Raw genomic sequence first — 17,146 nt, forward strand, 5'->3', positions numbered from 1 at the left:
TTGACTGACTTCTGTCAACTGAACCTTGCACTCGTTTGGTAATATTAACTAAATGCAAAGGATGGTGAGCTGTGCAAACTTATTTGCATCAGGGAGCAAAACATGTAAATCCACCCCTTGCAAATGTGTTCACTGAATTATGCACCAGATTTGCATTGGAATAATTCAGCATCACCAACATTATTATACTCTTATTATAATTATGGGTGGTGGATGATTAGATTTAAGTTACACTCTCTCCTTTACTTCAGAGATAGCCAGCACTGCACTCAGTTCATGTTTGTTGCTGGTACGTTTCACCATTAGGATCCTTGAGGGTAATGCCCCTGTCCCCCTTAGGAAACCTGAACGGAAACCTCTAGGGACTTTGTGCCCCACCCAAGGTTTCCGTGCGGTTCCCGGAGGTTTTTGTCAGTCTCCCTACCTGCTTCCACTACCTGCAACCTCCGGCAACCACCTGCAACCTCCGGGAACCGCACGGAAACCTTGGGTGGGGCGCAAAGTCTCCAGAGGTTTCCATTCAGGTTTCCTAAGTGGGACAGAGGCATCTACCGCTGCACCACCTCTGTGTTTTCGTTCAGTTGCCATCAATTCACCTTGAGCAACACATTTCACACACCAATATAAAAACATAAGATGCTGAAAATACATAACAGGGCTGGCGGTATCTATGAAGAAACTGTCAACGTTTCTGGACAAAGATCACTGACGTGAAACATTGATTTCTACAAATGGTGAGCATTTTCAGCATTTTTCTGCTTTTATTCCTGGCTAGCTGCAGCCATTTGCTTTTGTCATTATCATTTACTGTGTTATCCCAGAGATAGTTATTGCACGTTTTTGTCAGGTCATGTTTATTGTCCTATGCACAAGTATAGTGAGGTACAGCCAGGTACAATGAAAATCTTGCTTGCAGCAGCATCACAGGCACATAGAATCATTCAACATTATACTGGTGGTTCCATTCAACATTGGAACATTTCATGTTGAACATTAAAATTAATAATCAGTTTTAAAAAAAAGCCGAGTTATAGGTATGCTTGGGGAGTGATCAGGCTTAGATTGAGTGCATCAAGGCAATGATCTCTGCAGCAGCCTCTTGGAGATCACCAAGACTCGGGTATGGGACCCCAATTATGTCTCCACGCAGCACTGAGCCCACTTGAATGATACTTGGATGGGCCAGGCTAGCTCGGGAACATTGGGCTGCAGAAAGGGAGGAGATTTAGCAACCACCCCCCGGAATAAACCACATATTCAGGCTGCATGATAACAATACCTAGGGTTGGTATAACAGCTTTGTTAGTATTAAACAAGAATTTAAAAACTTAAAACCTACAACTTGTGTGGGAAGCAACTGCAGGTGCTAGTTTACACCAAAGACAAGACACAAAATGCTGGAGTAACTCAGCGGGACAGGCAGCATCTCTGGATAGAAGGAATGGGTGACGTTTCGGGTTGAGACCCTTCTTCAGATCCATCTACAACTTATTTCTCATGAAGCTTTTTTTTTCCAGTAAAGGGGTGTTTGGGAGCATTGTGTGGCAGCATAGAAAAAAAAGTTCAATACAGATTTCCCAGGAACAGCCAGAGATCACAAGTTTGATGACCCCAGTTCATGAGGCAACAACACCAGAAACAGCCCATTCCTGTCAACCTGACCCATTGATTCGCTCTGAAAGCAAGAAGCATAGAACAGCTGGAACTGCCTGGGCAACGGTGGATTGGACTGGGCAGGTTCATGAGATAACATGGTACTTGGCAGGAAGATCACAGCTTTAAAGCTCAATACTGGACTGTAGCTAATAGCAGCTCAAACATCTCCATTAGCCCTTTCCTGCTACAATGCTGTCAACAAAGCATGGCAAGGGGGTGGGAGATTGCAACCTTCACGTGGTCCGCCCTGCTTCGACGAATGCAATCAACCCGGCATGCACAATCAAATAGAACAAGTTGTCCTCTAACTGTAGGCTGTGCACGCCATACGCAAGAAGAAGCGCCTGGCAAGATCCTCCAACATTCCCCCCCCCATACACAGAGCCCCTCACTGGCTGTGTTACTCTGCAAACCCCACTCCAGTACACACCTTCCGATCAACAGTACTAGAAAGCTGAGCTCATCCCAACACTCCCACCCTCGCTGCAGGCACCTCACCTTTGTGCCAGTAACCAGCACTGGCACCACGCCAGATGAAGCCGATTCCTGTTCAAAGAAGCATTCATTCTGCGTCATACTGGGACATTACAGCTAACACAGTCGATTGCATAACATCCTAAAGTCTATTAACTGTGGTAAATGTCTCACAGGGAGATTATAACTACACGTCTCTCTTTCCAAACATTTTTAACACTTTCCAGTCAGCATAATGATAGTTGGTGTCAACTCATAAGTAGGCAAACACGAACTGAGATTAATTATGCCGCAATAAGAATACACCATTGGAAGATACATAAATCAGACTTCTAATAAAAGCAGAGAAAAATACACCATCTGCGGTAGAAACTCAGTTGGTCTGGCGGCATCTCTGGAGGACATGGACAGGTGATGTTTTTAGGTCAGGACCCTTCAGACTGATGGGAGTGGGGTGGGGGGAGAAAGCTGGAAGAGGGACAAGGCCTGGCAGCAAGTGATAGGTGGGTACGGGTGAGGGAGGCTTTTGATCATCAGATGGACGTAGTAGACGACAAAGTACGTGGATAAGATAGTTTGGAGGGATATGGACCAAAGGCAGGCAGGTGGGACGAGTGTAACTGGGACATGTTGGCCGGTGTGGGCAAGTTGGGCCGAAGGGCCTGTGTCAACACTGTATCACTCAATAACTCTAAAGGCGGGAGATATAAAGGAGACAAAAAGGATGTAAGATTGTGAGAAGAAGAATTAAATTCGAGGCTCGAGGAAGGGATATCGGTGGAAGGGGACAGGGGAAAAGGAGAGCGAGGTAGAGGGAGAGATGGGCGTGCAACTGGATGGGGCAAGGAAGTGAGGGGGAGGAAGGAAGGTGGAGTGGGAACACATAAAGCTGGAGTGACTCAGCGGGACAGGCAGCATCTCTGGAGAGAAGGAATGGGCGATGTCGGGGGGGGGGGGGTCGAGACCCTTCTTCAGGCTGCCATACCTACATCTCCAACTCCCCCAGTCAGAGCAAGCTTCACTGTCCCATTCTTCATGATCAAGCTGGGAAGACATGCAGACAATTCAACTTTGGTGGGAATCACAAGCGACACACATGCAGGCGACCGCAGAAGGACAATTTGCAGGAAACCGAGGTTCATTTCCCCCCCCCCTCTTGTCTTTCACAGATCAGGGGAGGAGAAGACACCTGTAGCCATCCCATTGACGGTCCATCTCACACTGTGGACCAGGTTTGTTCTGATCCGGATAGCTTGGGGTGGCAGGAGGCAGCGTATTCACACACATTTATTCTTTAATAACGTGCAATTGTTTAATATGGCAAGCGTTGTGAAGGTTTCCACGCTGCGCTGTGTGTGTGTGTGTGTGTGTTGTCTCACACACGCAAGGTGAAGTCTCTCCTCCACTCTGTGGTTAACTGGGCTTTGCCACAATCAGCAGGAGTAACAAGCTCAGCCTCGGCCAAGTGTTTATGCCTGGAGTAGTTTAACAACCTGCTGTTTGGTTTCCACCATCTCAAGGCCAACAGCCCTGAGGAACACAAGCTAATCGGGAAAAGATCGGGCAGGGTCCAGTTACAAGCAGGTGCATCCTGGCTGTTACATAACATCAGTGGAACAGCGCAGAGTTCAAAGTTACGGAGAAATGTGCACTTCTGCCAGGAATTCGCTGGCCCCGTGGAAACACTGCGTAAACTTCACTCTGCTATGAAGCCAGTTTTTTGTTTTTTAACCATAGATAAAGTACCACTGTTCACGCTCGAAAGGCCGCAAGCCATTTGAAGTCTCAGCACACAAAACTCCAGTGAGATAGTCCCTTCTCTCCATTATCCAACGGTTCTTTCCTTTAACTGCTGGGCTCTTCACGACTTGAGGCCCAGCTTGGTCATCATCTGTTCGTAGACCGTCCAGGCCATGGCCGCCATGAGGGATCGGCGCAACGATCGAGGAACGGCGCCGCGGAAAAACCCCACCAAGCCGTGGTTCTGGGGAGCAACGAGAGCAGCGTCAATAATTGTGCAACGACCAGGTTCAGGAATAGCTACTCCCCCACAGCCATCAGGCTATTAAACTTGGCTCAGACAAAACTCTGAACATTAATAGCCCATTATCTGTTATTTGCTTTATCAGTTTATTTATTCATGTGTGTATTTACGTATACAATGGTATATGGACACACTGATCTGTTTTGTAGTCAATGCCTACTAATGTTCTGTTGTGCTGAAGCAAAGCAAGAATTTCATTGTCCTATCAAGGACATGTGACAATAAACTTTCTTGTCTTGTCTTGAGTTTGAATGAAAGCAACAATCCGTCACCAATGAGCCCAAGCCTCAACTGTTCCCCATTCTACATTCAGTGGAGGACTATTCCAACGCTCCACTAAGCTGCCTCTCCGAACTCACCAGGAACTTTACTGCCTGTGTCATTCACTCGTCACTCCTCTATAGGATTAGTATCCATTCTTTAAATACCCACTGGTTCTAAATTCTCACTATTATTATCAAATCCCCCCCCACGGCCTTGCCCCAACCTATTCTTTGTAACTTCGTCCAACCGTACAACCCTCTGAGATACCAGCATTCCACCTCTGTCCATTCCTCTAGCCTACCCCAATCTTTCATTCCAACATGAGCAGCCAATGCTTTAGATGCTGAGGCCATATGTTCTAGAATTCTATACTGTACATTGCACTGTTTACGAAAGAAGTTGGAAGCGTGGTGGAAAACTCAGTGGCTGCCGGGACGAGTGCAGCTTTCTAGGTCAACGCAACGGGATCGATCGTCAGACCACACGCTAAATATTTCTCTCCCTCCACCACCAGTGCACAATGGCTGAAGCGACTGCAACTCAAAGCTTCTTCAAGAGCATCTCCCAAACCCGTAAACTCTGACACTATCAATGATAAAGCAGCTTCCCTTAAGCCACACCTTCACACCCCCAAGCTCTCCTCCACATCACAGTCTGTCCCGACTCACTAATCTGCTTCATTATGGTCGAGTCCAAATCATGCAACAGCAGCACTGTGGGAGAACAGTCTGTGGTCATTCAGAGACCACCAAGGTAATCGCTGCACCCCCTGGTCCTGGACTCTCCCACTAGTGGAAGCATCTTCTTCACATCCGCTCTGTCCACGCCTTTCATGATTCAGTAAGTTTCAATCAGCTCCTCCTTCCTCCTTCTAATCTTCAGCGAGCAGAGGCCCAGTGCCGTCAAACACACGTCACATGTTAACCCAATCATTGCTTCTGAACCTCCTGAATGTTGTAGTCGGCAGGGCAGTACTCTGCACATCGCCAACTTGGACAATTTTACAATTTTATCAAGCCAATTCCTGTGGGTTCGTGGGATGATTCTTGTCTACGTTGGAGGATGACAAGAGGCCATGGAGGACAATGGGCAAGGGACAGTGTTGGGGGCTCCAGCGCTATTTCACAATTAAGTTTACACCGCTGCAGACAGAACAGCGAAGGCAGGGAAAATGAAAAGCATATTTTCAACTACCTCTGAAGAGAAAGCATTTAGAAACATAGAAAATAGGTACAGGAGTAGGCCATTCGGCCCTTCGAGCCTGCACCGCCATTCAATATGATCATGGCTGATCATCCAACTCAGTATCCCGTACCTGCCTTCTCTCCATACCCCCTGATCCCTTTAGCCACAAGGGCCACATCTAACTCCCTCTTAAATATAGCCAATGAACTGTGGCCTCAACTACCTTCTGTGGCAGAGAATTCCAGAGATTCACCACTCTCTGTGTGAAAAAAGTTTTCCTCATCTCAGTCCTAAAAGACTTCCTCCTTATCCTTAAACTGTGACCCCTTGTTCTGGACTTCCCCAACATCGGGAACAATCTTCCTGCATCTAGCCTGTCCAACCCCTTAAGAATTTTGTAAGTTTCTATAAGACCCCCCCTAAATCTTCTAAATTCTAGCGAGTACAAGCCGAGTCTATCCAGTCTTTCTTCATATGAAAGTCCTGACATACCAGGAATCAGTCTGGTGAACCTTCTCTGTACTCCCTCTATGGCAAGAATGTCTTTCCTCAGATTAGGAGACCAAAACTGTACGCAATACTCCAGGTGTGGTCTCACCAAGACCCTGTACAACTGCAGTAGAACCTCCCTGCTCCTATACTCAAATCCTTTTGCTATGAAGGATCCATTTGAAGATATATTAGAAGCGAAGGGAGGAACATTTGGAGTCTCAAGTGGCTGTACCTCAAAGATGAAGACGATGGTGTGTCTAACTTGCCGATGCTTTTCGGGAGAGAGCTGCATGTGTGTCTTCACCACATCTGCTGGCTGCGTCACCAAGGAAGCCAAAATGCCCGCAAAGATGCCACAGCCGAAGTTGATCAGAGGGAGAATTGGCGTCTGGTACCGGTCTGAACAGTAAAGGGAAAATTTAGATTAGTTGGGCCTTCTCCAGCCCCTGTAATTACAACGTGACAAGAAAAATTCCTCGTGACAAATGACGCAACATTAACACCAACTCCACAAACCAGGGCCCCACTTAGGAGATGTGCTGGAATACTCAGGGTAAAATGGAGAGAGTGGATCATTGCCTTACTCTTAGCACTAGGGTCTGAAGAAGGATCTCCATCTGAAACGTCACCTCTTCCGTATCTCAAGAGATGCTGTCTGACCCGCTGAGTTACTACTCCAGCATTTTTTTTTGTCTATCTTTGGTTTAAACCAGCACCCGCAGTTTCTTCTATGTAATGGTAACCAAAGATACTAGAGGAGCTTTGATGGTAATCAAGCCTGTATCAAACAATGACTCCACTCTCCCCCTCCCACACCCACTCCAGCACCGTACATCCACACGTACCTTCGGGTACTGCTTGCTTGGTCTGTGTGTAGAACATGAGGTAAATCCCAGAGAAGGGGGCATCGCGGAGGAGTGTGGCCGTCAGCCCGCTGAACAGTGCCCGCGCGCCCTCAGTCTTGTAGATATTTCTCAAAGCACTGAACACGCTTTCGTACTGAAACTTCCCACTCTGCAGGCACAGAGGCAAATCGTAAGGCATTTTCTTTCCCCCTCTCCTGAACTCCAAACACATTTCCTTGTGCCCCACATCCTCCAGTGTCCATGCAGGAAACTACTGTAGGAACAACCAGCAAGACCTATACCACAAGGATACACGTCTTTCAAATCCCAATCAATTGGAAGCATTTTGTACGAGTGGGGAGGCTTGCATACATAATCCACAATCTATGGAACATTCAGGTGAGACGTTTGGTTTGAAGAAGGGTCTTGACCCGAAAGGTCGCCTATTTCATTTCGCTAGAATCTACACCAACCAATTGGTTACCCATTCACACTAGTTCTACGTTGACCACTCTCAGGGAGCATTTTACACAAACCAATTAACCTACAAACCCACATGGCTTTGGATGTGGGAAGAAATCAGAGCACCCATGGTCACGGGAAGAACGTGCAAACTCCACACAGACAGCACCCGTGGCCAGAATTGAGCTCGGTTCTCTAGAACTGTGAGGCAACAGCGCTAATAGCTACATCACCGTACGTACCACATGAAGCGAGGAGGAGTTGGTGTGGGGTAGAAAGAGACACATGCCCTGTCCATATTAACCAACCTGATCTCCCGGTGGCTCAGCACTTCAACCCAGCCACCCATTCCGAATCCGACCTCTCCGTCCTGGGCCTCCCCCATGGCCAGAGTGAGCACCACCGGAAATTGGAGGAGCAGCACCTCACATTCCGCTTGGGCAGTCTGCACCCTAGCGGCATACACATTGAATTCTCCAATTTCCGGTAGCCCTTGCTGTCTCCTCTCCTTCTCAGCCCTCCCTCAGCCCTCGGGCTCCTCCTCTTCCTTTTTCCTTTCTTCTCCCCGCCCACCCCCACCCTACATCAGTCTGAAGAACGGTTTTGGCCCGAAACGTTGCCTATTTCCTTCGCTCCATAGATGCTGCCGCACCCGCTGAGTTTCTCCAGCCCGTTTGTCTTCCTGCCAGCTGAGCCACCGTGCTGCCCACTAAAATGACACTTGGTGTCAGGTTTTAAAGATTCCACAGATTCTATCCAGAGAGTCTGCCCAGCACTTATGACAAAATCCCCCACAACACAGTAACAGATCTGCTGTATTATTTGGCTGCCAGCTCTCTCCGTAAAACAAGTCTTTACATCCCAAAATGTCACTGAATGTGGATTGCATATTCAAGTCTCTGCCGTGAGTCTCAAACCCATTGCAGGTGATTGATTGGGATTTGAGGGGTCCTGAAACATTGTGTTTCAAAGATTTCAAAAGTTCTTGCCAGTTGTTCCAAGAGGCGACACTGGAATCCCGCAAGAACATAAAACAAAATATCATTAACAAAGGAACGCCTGAAGTGTCCCGACCCGAAACGTCACCTATCCATGTTCTCCAGAGATACCGCCTGACCCGCTGAGTTACTTCAACACTTTGTGCATTAAGATGTTCCATTTGGCCGTCAAAGAGTTTTGGGGCGTTGAGAGGCCACGGATCTGACTCTACAGATGAGGTGTCTTTCTTCACATTGAGTCAAGCAGCCACATGTGCAGGAGCATTGGGTAAACGTGGCCCTGGCCCACCCACCAGTGCCTGAGGGACATCCATCGAACAGCCGTGAAATCCGTCCAGCACCCGGGGAGGAACTCACCTCGTATCGCGTCTTCACCACGGTTACGGGCAACATGCAGACGCCCGCTACTGTGCGAGCACTGGCGCCTAAAGCCACCGACTCCAGTGCCGAGGGGCTCCTCTCGCTGGAGACGAAAAAGAGTTTTTAAGACACATGGGAGGAGCGTCACCCCGAGAGGATGGATGGCAGGTGTCTCGTGGTACACAGCGCCCTGGGAGCTTGGGCACTCGCCACCGAATGCCCCCGACGCAGCCCATACTGGCTGCAGCCATGTTCCCGCTGAGCACGAGGCAGTGCCCATGCTCACTCACTCACAGCCTGCGTGGGAATATTGCCCACAGCATTTCCCATATCCCTCCCACGTGGCTCCTGGGAGTGACGCAGCTTCCTTCAGTAAAATATTTCACTGTTACAGTCCAACAGCGACCCGCTCCAGTGTGTGCAAACCACCGTCAGACATCACCCACAGGAGCTGTGCCAAACACTTCTCTGCTCTCTCTATCTCTATCTCTCTGTATGAAGCTTAAAAACAGAAGACCACCAGCCCTCCCCTCTGGAGACGCTCTAAACCTTGACATTACTGCCACCACCAACACAGGAGACAGAGGTCCCACTACCCCTTGTAGCAAAACTGCATAAAGCAAACTCTGCACCAGGAGTGAAGGACCATCCACCCTTTTCCACAAAATACATCCACAGAGTAGATAAAACACGGAATGAAAAGCTAAAGAAAAAAACCTATAGATGCTGGAAATTTGACATAAAACCAGATGATCTTGAGAGATACTCAGAGGCCAGGCCGCACATCTGGGAAGAGAGGTTGAATTGATGTTTGATGAAAGTAATCCAACTCACAAACTAGTACTGCTTGACCTGCTGAGTGTTTCCAACATTTAGTGTCTTTAGAGTAGAAATAAAATGTTGGATATGTAACGTTCCCCTTGCATGTCTTCATCAAAGGCCCCCCTCCCCCCACGGCTAATAAACCACAGCATTTTCTTGTTTGTCTTATCAAACACCCTCATGGCAGGTACAATGCACCGTGCCGTTATACAACATGGGATTTTCTCAAGAGTAAAGCTCCCTGGACATTGTCCCATCTAATTTTCCCAGGGTGGATAAAACATGAATTAGGAAACACAACAAGGCTTCTTCCAGTTTGCCTATTTAAGTACTAAGGGAGACAATGCATAGTTTTAAACTCCCTTTACACGGTCAGCAGACATAGCATGGGTTGGATTATGGCATGAAGCTCCCTGAGTGCCTCAGCCCCCAAAACGTTTCACGGGTGATGGGGAAAAGGCAGGAGAATGGGGTTCGGAGGGAAAGATAGATCAGCCATTATAGAATGACGTAGACTTGATGGGCCAAATGGCCTAATTCTGTGGACTATCACCCATGAACGTTTGATTGAAGCAGAATTTCACGTTGAGCTTGAAAAGTCTGTCGGGACATTGGCTTCATCCTGGGTTGGATCTGTCCTCCAGTTCCAGAGATGGATGGTTAACTTGGTAGGATATCGTCAGCTCATCAGCTCACCTGAAGAAGTGCTGCTTGGTGGAGTAGAGCGTGCTGAAGTAAATGCCAACACCAGGGATGCATCGGACAAACGACTGCAAAGAGGAAGGAAAAGATGGATTGAGTCTGATTTACAGCCTATGCCCCTGAGGGTGCACATGTTGAACCATTATACCACCAACAAATGTAGGCACTATCTTCCACCAGCCCTCAGTTCAGAGATACTGAGGCTAACCGATTCATTCATAAGGATGAGAGGGTATCTCATTGAAAAAGGATGAGAGGGAATCTCATTGAAAAAGGATGAGAGGGGATCTCATTGAAACATATAAGATTGTTGAGGGCTTGGACACACTAGAGGCAGGGAACATGTTCCCGATGTTGGGGGAGTCCAGAACCAGGGGCCACGCAGTTTAAGAATACACGGAGACAAGGAAACACTTTTTCTCACAGAGATTGATGAGTCTGTGGAATTCTCTGCCTCAGAGGGCGGTGGAGGCAGGTTCCCTGAGTGCTTTCAAGAGGGTTCTTAAAAATAGCGGAGTCAGGGGATATGGGGAGAAGGCAGGAACGGGGTAATGATTGGGGATGATCAGCCATGGCCACATTGAATGGCGGTGCTGGCTCGAAGGGCCAAATGGCCTACTCCTGCACATTGTCTATTGTCTATCCCATAGCAAGTGAGCAGCAGACACACCATTTTAACAACATTTATTACAAAGCAGAACATCACAGAGGGACATGATCCATCACCCTCTTACCGGAGAGACACCTTTCCACAATCCGATGATTCTCTCTGTGCGAATAACATTCAGCAAAATGGTGATCATTCCAACTCGCCCAGATCTAGAGTAAAGAGAAATAAATTCCTCTCAACAAAATGTCACCAAGTGTTGATGTGCTGTGTACATCAGATACCGTCTCTAACACAGTCCCACTGTTGTGTCCAGGTCAGAACATTGGGTTCCATCACAGGTACTGCCCTCCCCACCACAGGAATCGCTGGCTCAAAAAGTCATCCAATATCATCAAAGACTCGCACCTCCCTGGCCAGGCTATCATTTCATTCCTGTCGTCAGGAGGAAGGCAAGCAAGTCTGCAAACCGTGACCTCCAGATTCCCACTGATTCACAACCCATGTCCGTAGCCTCAGGCCCATTGAACAGAAAGAACTGCAGATGCTGGTAAAATCGAAGGTAGACACAACATGCTGGAGTAACTCCGCGGGTGTGGCAGCATCTATGGAGAGAATGAATCGTCTCCTTATTCCCCCCCCACCGTACCCATTGACGGAGCTCTGCACGGTCTGTAGGCGAGTCTTCACCAGGTCAAGGGGCTGGAAGAGCAGCGTGGAGCAGGTCCCACTCAGAGAGCCGCACATGAAGGCCTTCAGCACCGGGTGACACTGGGGGATGTAAGGCAGAAACAACATGAACAGGCACTACTCAAATTACAAGCTAAAACCAACCACCCAGGTCCTTATCCATCTTCCCTGTTAAATGATGGACCTTCATCATGAAGTGAGAACTTCAGGAAGAGTGCGTAAAGAATTATGGGGAACGACCCTGGTGATTCAACCCAATTGGTCCCCGTTGGCGTTTATGCTTCTTACTCAGCGGTGTAGGCAGTACACTTGCTGCCTCACAGCGCCAGAGACCCAGGTTCAATCCTGACCACGGATACTTGTCCGTACAGAGCTTGTCCTTTTCTCCGAGATCTTCGGTTTCCTCCCACACTGCAAACACGTACAGTCGGGCAAGTCGATTGGCTTGGTATAAAAAATAAAAAGTGTTCCCTAGTGTGTGTGGAGTGTGCAGGGTGGGTGCGGACACGGTGGGCCGAAGGGCATGTTTCTGCGCTGTTTCTACAAACTAAACTAAGATTCTCCTCTCACTACTCATATGCGAATAGTGACACCGAACAAATTCTCATAGAGTCATTGAGGTACACAGCATGGATCCACCAACCACCCGTGCAACTGCCCCAGCCCTGTGCTTCTCCACAGCTGAATACGCGTGCTCAAGCTGGAGCCGCTCCCACCACACCAAACTGGTTGACACAGCCCTCAACGACACCTGCTGCATTATCACGGGATGCATAAAGACAACGCCAGTCCCATGCCTCTACGCCCTAGCTGGTATTGCCCCCCCCCCCATATCAGACGACTCTGGAGAGATGCTGCCTGTCCCGCTGAGTGACTCCAGCATTTTGTGTCTATCTTCGGTTTAGACCAGCATCTGCAGTTCTTTCCTACACATTTCACATATGTTCTGCAACAAGACCTGGGTGTCCTTGTACATCAGTCACTGAAAGTAAGCATGCAAGTACAGCAGGCAGTGAAGTAAAGAGAGAGTTAGATTTAGCTCTTAGGGCTAAAGGAGTCAAGGGATATGGGGAAAAAGCAGGGACCGTTTTTCTATGTTTCTCTACACATCTTTCAACAATTATTTGGGTTCAGGTTGGGATCACATCAGGCTGACGGGTACAGATTCTGAGTGCACAACGGAAAATCCTGGCCGACAACTACAGTCCCGGTACAACCACGGTTGTGCAGCGTCAGTCAGTCCTTCCGACTGCCCCCAGTACAGAGGCTACTGCACGGCCCTGAAACTGGACACCAGCTCAACATTACACATGGCCAATCACACAGCCAGGAAAGGGGGGGTGTGAAAAAGGCCGGTCCAGTCTGTGTCTGTGAGAGAGTGCAGGGGGAGAGAGAGAGACATAGAGAGAGACAGGGAAGGGGGGGGGGGGGGAGGGGAGGAGAGGGAGAGAGAAGAGGGAGGAGGAGGAGAAGGAGAGGAGGGAGGGAGGGAGGGTGAGGGGGAGAGAAGCCTGAGGCCTGGTGGTGGTGGAGAGAGGGATGAGGGGGAGAGGTGGTGGAGGGAGAATGGGGGGGAAGGGGAGGGAGAGGGAAGGGGAGAGGGAAGAGGGAGAGGGGAGAGGGAAGGGGGAGAAGGGGGAGAGGGAAGGGGGAGAGGGAAGGGAGGGGAGAGGGAGGGGGGGGGAAGGGAAGGGAGAGGGGAGGAGGGGAAGGGGAGAGGGAAGGGGAGGGAGGGAGAGGGAGAGGGAGAGGGAAGAAGGGGAGAGGGAAGGGGGAGAGAGGGAAGAGGGAAGGGGGAGAGGGGGAGAGGGAAGAGGGAAGGGAGAGGGAAAGGGAGAGGGAAGAGGAGAGGGAGAGGGAAGAGGGAGAGGGAGGGAGAGGGAGAGGGAGAGAGAGAGGGAGGGAGAGAGAGAGGAGAGAGAAGGAGAGAGAGAGAGAGAGGGAGAGAGAGAGGGAGAGGGAGAGAGGGAGAGGAGAGAGAGGGAGAGAGAAGAGGGAGGAGAAGAGAGGAGAGAGAGAGAGGGAAGAGGGAGAGAGAGAAGAGGGAGAGGGAAGGGGGAGAGGGAGAGGGAAGAGGGAAGAGGGAAGAGGGAGAGGGAAGAGGGAAGAGGGAAGAGGGAAGGGGAGAGAGAAGAGGGGAGAGGGAAGAGGGAGAGAGAAGAGGAGAGGGAGGGAGAGAGAGAGAAGGGAGACGGCAGGAGAGAGGGGGAGTGAGTCGAAAGGTGGGACGTGGAGAGGTGTAGACTGCACTGAGCTACGTGCTTATTTTCCTTTACTGCTTGTGTCGCAGAGCTGAATAAGTCGTAGACAACTGCACTGCCTGCTTCACTGTTCTGCTGCATTAATTTGCTGCAGCTTTGATCTGCAGGTTCCCAGAAGCACAAGGCTGTGGGCGACCTTGCACACGGAATCACCAGCTGGGGAAGGGACAGGTGCAGGGCAGACCAGTCCCAGCCCAGGGTCAACATGGCTGTACCGGCTGCACTCCAACTGACCAGCAAGACCACCTCCACCTGCCCTCCACGAGGCCAAGCAACTCCCCTCTCTCTCATGCTCTGCCCAATAATTTTAGTTTAGTTTAGAGATACAGTGTGGAAACAGGCCTTTTGGCCCACCGAGTCTGCACTGACCAGCGATTCCCGCACACTAACACTTTCCTATACACTAGGGACAATTTATCAATATACCCAAGCCAATTAACCTACAAACCTGTACGTTTTTGGAGTGTGGGAGGAAAGCGGAGATCTCGGAGAAAACCCATGAAAATCCTGGGGGAGAAGTACAAACTATAAACAAGAAACTGCAGATGTTGGTGCAAGCCATTTAGAACGGAGATGAGGAAAAACTTTTTCACCCAGTGAGTTGTGAATCTGTGGAATTCTCTGCCTCAGAGGGCAGTGGAGGCCAATTCTCTGGATGCTTTCAAGAGAGAGTTAGATAGAGCTCTTGAAGATAGCGGAATCAAGGGATATGGGGAGAAGGCAGGAACGGGGTACTGATTGTGGATGATCAGCCATGATCACATTGAATGGCGGTGCTGGCTGGAAGGGCCGAATGGCCTACTCCTATTGTCTATTGACACAAAGTGCTGTGCTGGAGTAGCTCAGTGGGTCAAGCAGCATTTCTGAGTGGTGTTTCAGGTCGGGTCGGAGCCGAAGAAAGGCCCCACAACCCGAAACGTTACCCATCCTTTTTCTCCAGAGACACTGACCATGATGCTAATGTAACTAATCCCATCGACACGGTCTCTATCTTTATATTTCCTGCCTGTTAATGTGTCTGACTCAATGTCCCTTCAATGTTGTCATCGTTTACCACTTCTGTTTTTATTTTAAACTTCAATAATATTTTCCTGTAAAGTTCAAAAGTGTTTTAGTGTCATATGTCCCAGAGACAACAATGACATTCTTACTTGTAGCAGCACAACAGACCATGTAAACATAGTACACTGCAAACTAGATGAGAGAAAAATAAGATCAGTGTGTGTATATGTACATGTACACACACATATATATACACACACACATATATATACACATACATATACATACACAAAAAGTCAAAGTATCCTTTATTGTCAAAGTATATATATATCATATATAGATCACACACATTATATATACACACACACACATATATATATATATACACACAAACATATATACACACATATATATATATACACACACACACACACATATATACATACACGCCACACATACATACATATATACACACACCACACATATATATACACACACACACACAAACACACACATACATACACACCACACACATATATATATACACACACACACAAACATACACAAAAAAAAATACACTAATAATAGTGCAATTATAGACTATGTTCAGAGCATATTTGAGATTGTGAAAGGTATGAAAATACAAGTTGTGCTTTCTTTCAGTAAACAAACATGACTCCACCTTCCTGCACTACGCACGCCGGTGGTTGAGAAATGTATTTCCAATCTTACCGGCCTGCACCAGTTCCACATGTGTGACAAGGGAAACCAAACTTGGCTTGGAAACCTGACACACGCCCGTCCCACCCCGAGTCTTCCCCGTATACCGAGCATTCGTTCCACTGCTGTTGCTTCTTGTGAGTCAGCTTATGCCATCGACTCTGGCAAAGGTCATCTAATGTAGCAGATACCAGCGATCACAGACAGAGACTATGTTAGCTGCCTGGTCAGAGACAATTTGTCACCTTAGTCCCAATATCCCACCAGAAAGCATTTTATCGGCATGCTGCATCGCAGCACGGTTTTGGAACAGCTCCGTCCAAGACAGCCAGAAATTGCAGCGAATTGTGGACGTAGCCCAGACCATCACACAAACCAACCTCCCTTCCATTGACTCCGTCTACACCTCACGCTGCCTCGGCAAGGCCAGCAGCATAATCAAGGATGGGTAGCATCCTGGCCACTCCTTCTTCTCCCCTCTCCCATCGGGCAAAAGGTATAGAAGTATGAAAACGCACACCTCCGGATTCAGAGACAGTTTCTTCCCGGCTGTTATTAGGCAACTGAACCATCCTACCACAACCAGAGAGCAGTCTTGGACTACTATCTACCTCTCTGGTGACCCTCAGACTATCTTTGATCGTACTTTACAGGCTTAATCTTGCACTAAACGTTATTCCCTTTATCGTGTATCTGTACACGGTGGAGGGCTCGATTTTAATCATGTATTGTCTTTCCACTGACTGGATAGCACACAACAAAAGCTTTTCACTGTACCTCGGTACACCTGACCATAAACTTAACTCAAACATTCACTCACCAGAAAAACTTCCATCTTCTCTTTCTTCCTCAGGACTCGATCCCGGATCAACGTCCTCAGCTCCTGATCCATTTAAACAAATGAAGGAAAAGTATAAAATCCTTCGAGTTAAAGGGAGATGGACGACAATGCTGTCTTAGCCCAGAAGCTCAAAACCATCCCTGTCACAAATATGCACTAGTTGCCAGAGGGCTATCGGTCCCGGGCTATTAACTTGTCACATGAGACAGGAAGATAAAATTTAATTTAAGGGTAGAACAAAGGCTGGACTATTGGTCCCCCATTAAATACAAATCTAATTTCCCTTGCTTAATGGGTTTGATCCAAATTGAACACAACTTCGTTTTGTTGTTTAAAATTCTTAGCAATTAAAATTGAGGGCAAAGGGCGGCTCAGTTACCCGCTGACTTGGACTTCCTGGTTCTGGTTCTGGTTCACTTCCTAGTCCAGGGATGGGATCAGATCTCAGCTCCTGGATGTGATCTCAGATGGGATGAGAGCTCCGGTCCCGGGATGAGTTGCTGCTGCTGCTGCTGCTGATCCCGGGCTGCGATCCGGTCCAGGAGGTGCGATCCGGTCCAGGAGGAGCGGGGTTTGCTGGTGGTCTAGGTCGGGACGAGTCGCTGCCCCTCAGCTGTCTGTGGCCGCGGCGCTGGAACACTTTGTATCAAAGATTGTATCGCCTGAGCCCAATGTATCCACTCGCTCGCTCGCGCCCGCCCAGTGGATACAACCGGTTCCA

The 17,146-nt window shown here is 48.5% G+C and overlaps 1 protein-coding gene across 1 annotated transcript; it reads right to left on the bottom strand.

Moving 5' to 3' along the window:
* Nucleotides 1-837: 837 nt before the first annotated feature.
* slc25a38b (solute carrier family 25 member 38b) lies at nucleotides 838-17,146 on the bottom strand. Its single transcript, XM_055663281.1, has 9 exons — nucleotides 16,805-17,146; nucleotides 16,405-16,467; nucleotides 11,561-11,682; nucleotides 11,039-11,123; nucleotides 10,299-10,372; nucleotides 8,778-8,883; nucleotides 6,961-7,129; nucleotides 6,348-6,514; nucleotides 838-4,114 (listed from the first exon to the last, which is right to left on the bottom strand). The coding sequence occupies exons 2-9, from the start codon at nucleotides 16,417-16,419 to the stop codon at nucleotides 3,992-3,994; spliced, it is 861 nt and encodes a 286-aa protein (XP_055519256.1). The 5' UTR covers nucleotides 16,420-16,467; nucleotides 16,805-17,146; the 3' UTR covers nucleotides 838-3,991.

The sequence above is a fragment of the Leucoraja erinacea genome, chromosome 37 (genome assembly GCF_028641065.1).
Source record: "Leucoraja erinacea ecotype New England chromosome 37, Leri_hhj_1, whole genome shotgun sequence".
NCBI classification, from domain to species: Eukaryota; Metazoa; Chordata; class Chondrichthyes; order Rajiformes; family Rajidae; genus Leucoraja; species Leucoraja erinaceus.

Excerpts from the sequence above, each read along its gene's own strand:
- slc25a38b (XM_055663281.1), bottom strand. Across the intron at positions 11,124-11,560 it reads GTGCAGAGCTCCGTCAATGG|ATCTGGGCGAGTTGGAATGA; the intron begins GTACGGTGGGGG and ends TCTTTACTCTAG. Across the intron at positions 4,115-6,347 it reads CCATCGTCTTCATCTTTGAG|AACCACGGCTTGGTGGGGTT; the intron begins GTACAGCCACTT and ends GTTGCTCCCCAG.